General features: G+C 45.7%; 1 protein-coding gene across 3 annotated transcripts in view; it reads left to right on the top strand.

Moving 5' to 3' along the window:
* CALR3 (calreticulin 3) overlaps window positions 1-1,579 on the top strand; it is a 22,291-nt gene extending 20,712 nt beyond the window's left edge. For all 3 annotated transcript variants that reach the window (XM_019641820.1, XM_019641818.1, XM_019641821.1), the window contains one exon: window positions 1,147-1,579. In XM_019641820.1, the coding sequence (XP_019497365.1) occupies window positions 1,147-1,290 (144 nt within the window). In that variant the 3' untranslated portion in view covers window positions 1,291-1,579. The remainder of the gene's footprint in view (window positions 1-1,146) is intronic.
* Window positions 1,580-1,894: the final 315 nt, after the last annotated feature.

The following is a 1,894-nucleotide window of genomic DNA, read 5'->3' as shown; positions in this document are numbered from 1 at the left end:
CTGGAAACAGTTGTACAAAGATGGGTCAGATTAGCTCAGACCCTTAGAGCTCATCTTTTGGAGCAGCTCATCCTGGAGAACTTTCCGTGAAGATAGAGACTGTCCCCACCTGTGCTGGCCAATACAGTAGCCACTGGCTGCATGTGAGCCCTTGAGATGTGGCTGGTGGGACTGAGGAATGCATTTTAAAAAAACTAATAAATGTTTTTTAGGGAAGTTTTTGGTTCACAGCAAAACTGAGCGGAAAGTAGAGAGAGTTCCCATATACCTTCTGTCCCCACACCCGTACAACCTCCCTTACCAATGACATCCCCCACCACAGTGGTATACTTGTCGCAATGGATGAACCTACACTGACACATCATTATCACACAGAGTCCATAGTTTGCATTGGGTTCACTCCTGGTGTACATTCTATGGAGGAACAAATTTGTAATCTTGTTTCATTGTAATTAATTTAAACTTATATAGCCACATGTTGCAAATGGCTGCCATGTTGGGCAGCGCAGCCCTGGACTCTGGTGAGAGAAGCCCCAGGTCAGTTGATCACTGCCAAATGTGGCGGCCACAGCAGCAGGGGAATCCCAGGCCACTCAGGCTAGCCAGGTGGGACTTACACAGCCAAGCCTGTTTCCAGTCAAGAAGGTGCAGGAAAGTCTGTTGTCATGGCCCCTACAGACTCTGACACCCAGGCTGGAAGCTGGCACACATTTCCCAGACACTCTTGCCCACCAGTTTCCTATCATGTTCTGTCAGAGGAAGTTGTAAGGCAGGTGGAGAGAAGCCATTTTTTTCAGGCTTCTGCCAACACATTAAGCCNGTGTGTGTGTGTGTGTGTGTGTGTGTGTTTCAAATCTCTCTGCCTCTCTCTTATGAGGACACTTATAATAGAATTTAGGGTCCACCTGATCATCCAGCATAATCTCCCCATCTCAACACAGTGTAATCGCATTTGCAAAAACCTTTTCCTCAATAAAGTCACATTGACAAGGTCCAGGGATTAGGACCTGATAGCCTTGGGGGCTCTTCAGCTGCCTCTAGCTGGAGTGGAGGCTTCCAGAGACAGGAACAGCTTGCACACTGACACTTGGTCAGCCCCCAAGAAGCATAATCCTCGGCCACCTGGGTTTTTGTTTCTTTCTGCAGGGCCCAGAAAGGGAGATGGACGATGTCCAGGCCAAGGAGGAACTGAAGAGGGCCCGTGAGGAAGATGAGGAGGAACTGCTGATGGACAAGTTTGATGGGAATGAAAATGTCTTCAAGAGATTTCATAGGAGGAATGAACTTTAGTCATTGCCACCCAGATAAAGACGACTGGTAAAACCTTGCTTCTACTTTAATCTGCATATAAAAGCTCAAATGTCTATCTATGTGGTAATTTGTCCAGTTTTCCTTGAGAAATGTTCCTATGCTTCTCAGTGGTTTTCCCCAAGTCCCTGCCCCTGTGCACGAGATATTTCCTCTTGACAAAGCTGAGTTGCTGGAAGCCAGAGGCCAGTGAGAGTCCGGCCAAAAAACATGATGCTCTTTTCTTAACCCCCAAAATGTTTTATAAATAAAAGTCAGTAAAACTTACTTTGAAAAAGGGGAAATGATGCGTTTCTTCGGTTTGTAAATTACTAGTAACATATGAGGATTTCCCAATATGAAATCTTTATGCAATATCCTTGGTGTGGAAAGGTTTTGTGTGCTCTGCTGGTACACTGGTTATTTTGGAGAACCCAGGCTTCGTGCACAGACATTTGAGGTGCCATAAAGAAGCTGATGCTCCACCCACGCCCCCCCTCAACCCCGTGACCCACTTCTGTGGCCATTAGTTCTCTGTAAGATAGAGGAATGACATTTATTTTCTCAAGTGAAAATAGTGATTACTTCTCAGTTTAATGTTTTTTTT

This window comes from Hipposideros armiger, unplaced genomic scaffold, assembly GCF_001890085.2.
Source record: "Hipposideros armiger isolate ML-2016 unplaced genomic scaffold, ASM189008v1 scaffold_64, whole genome shotgun sequence".
In the NCBI taxonomy this organism is placed as follows: Eukaryota; Metazoa; Chordata; class Mammalia; order Chiroptera; family Hipposideridae; genus Hipposideros; species Hipposideros armiger.
Note: the sequence above shows the minus strand (reverse complement) of the source record. Positions and strands in the feature narration are given on the sequence as shown.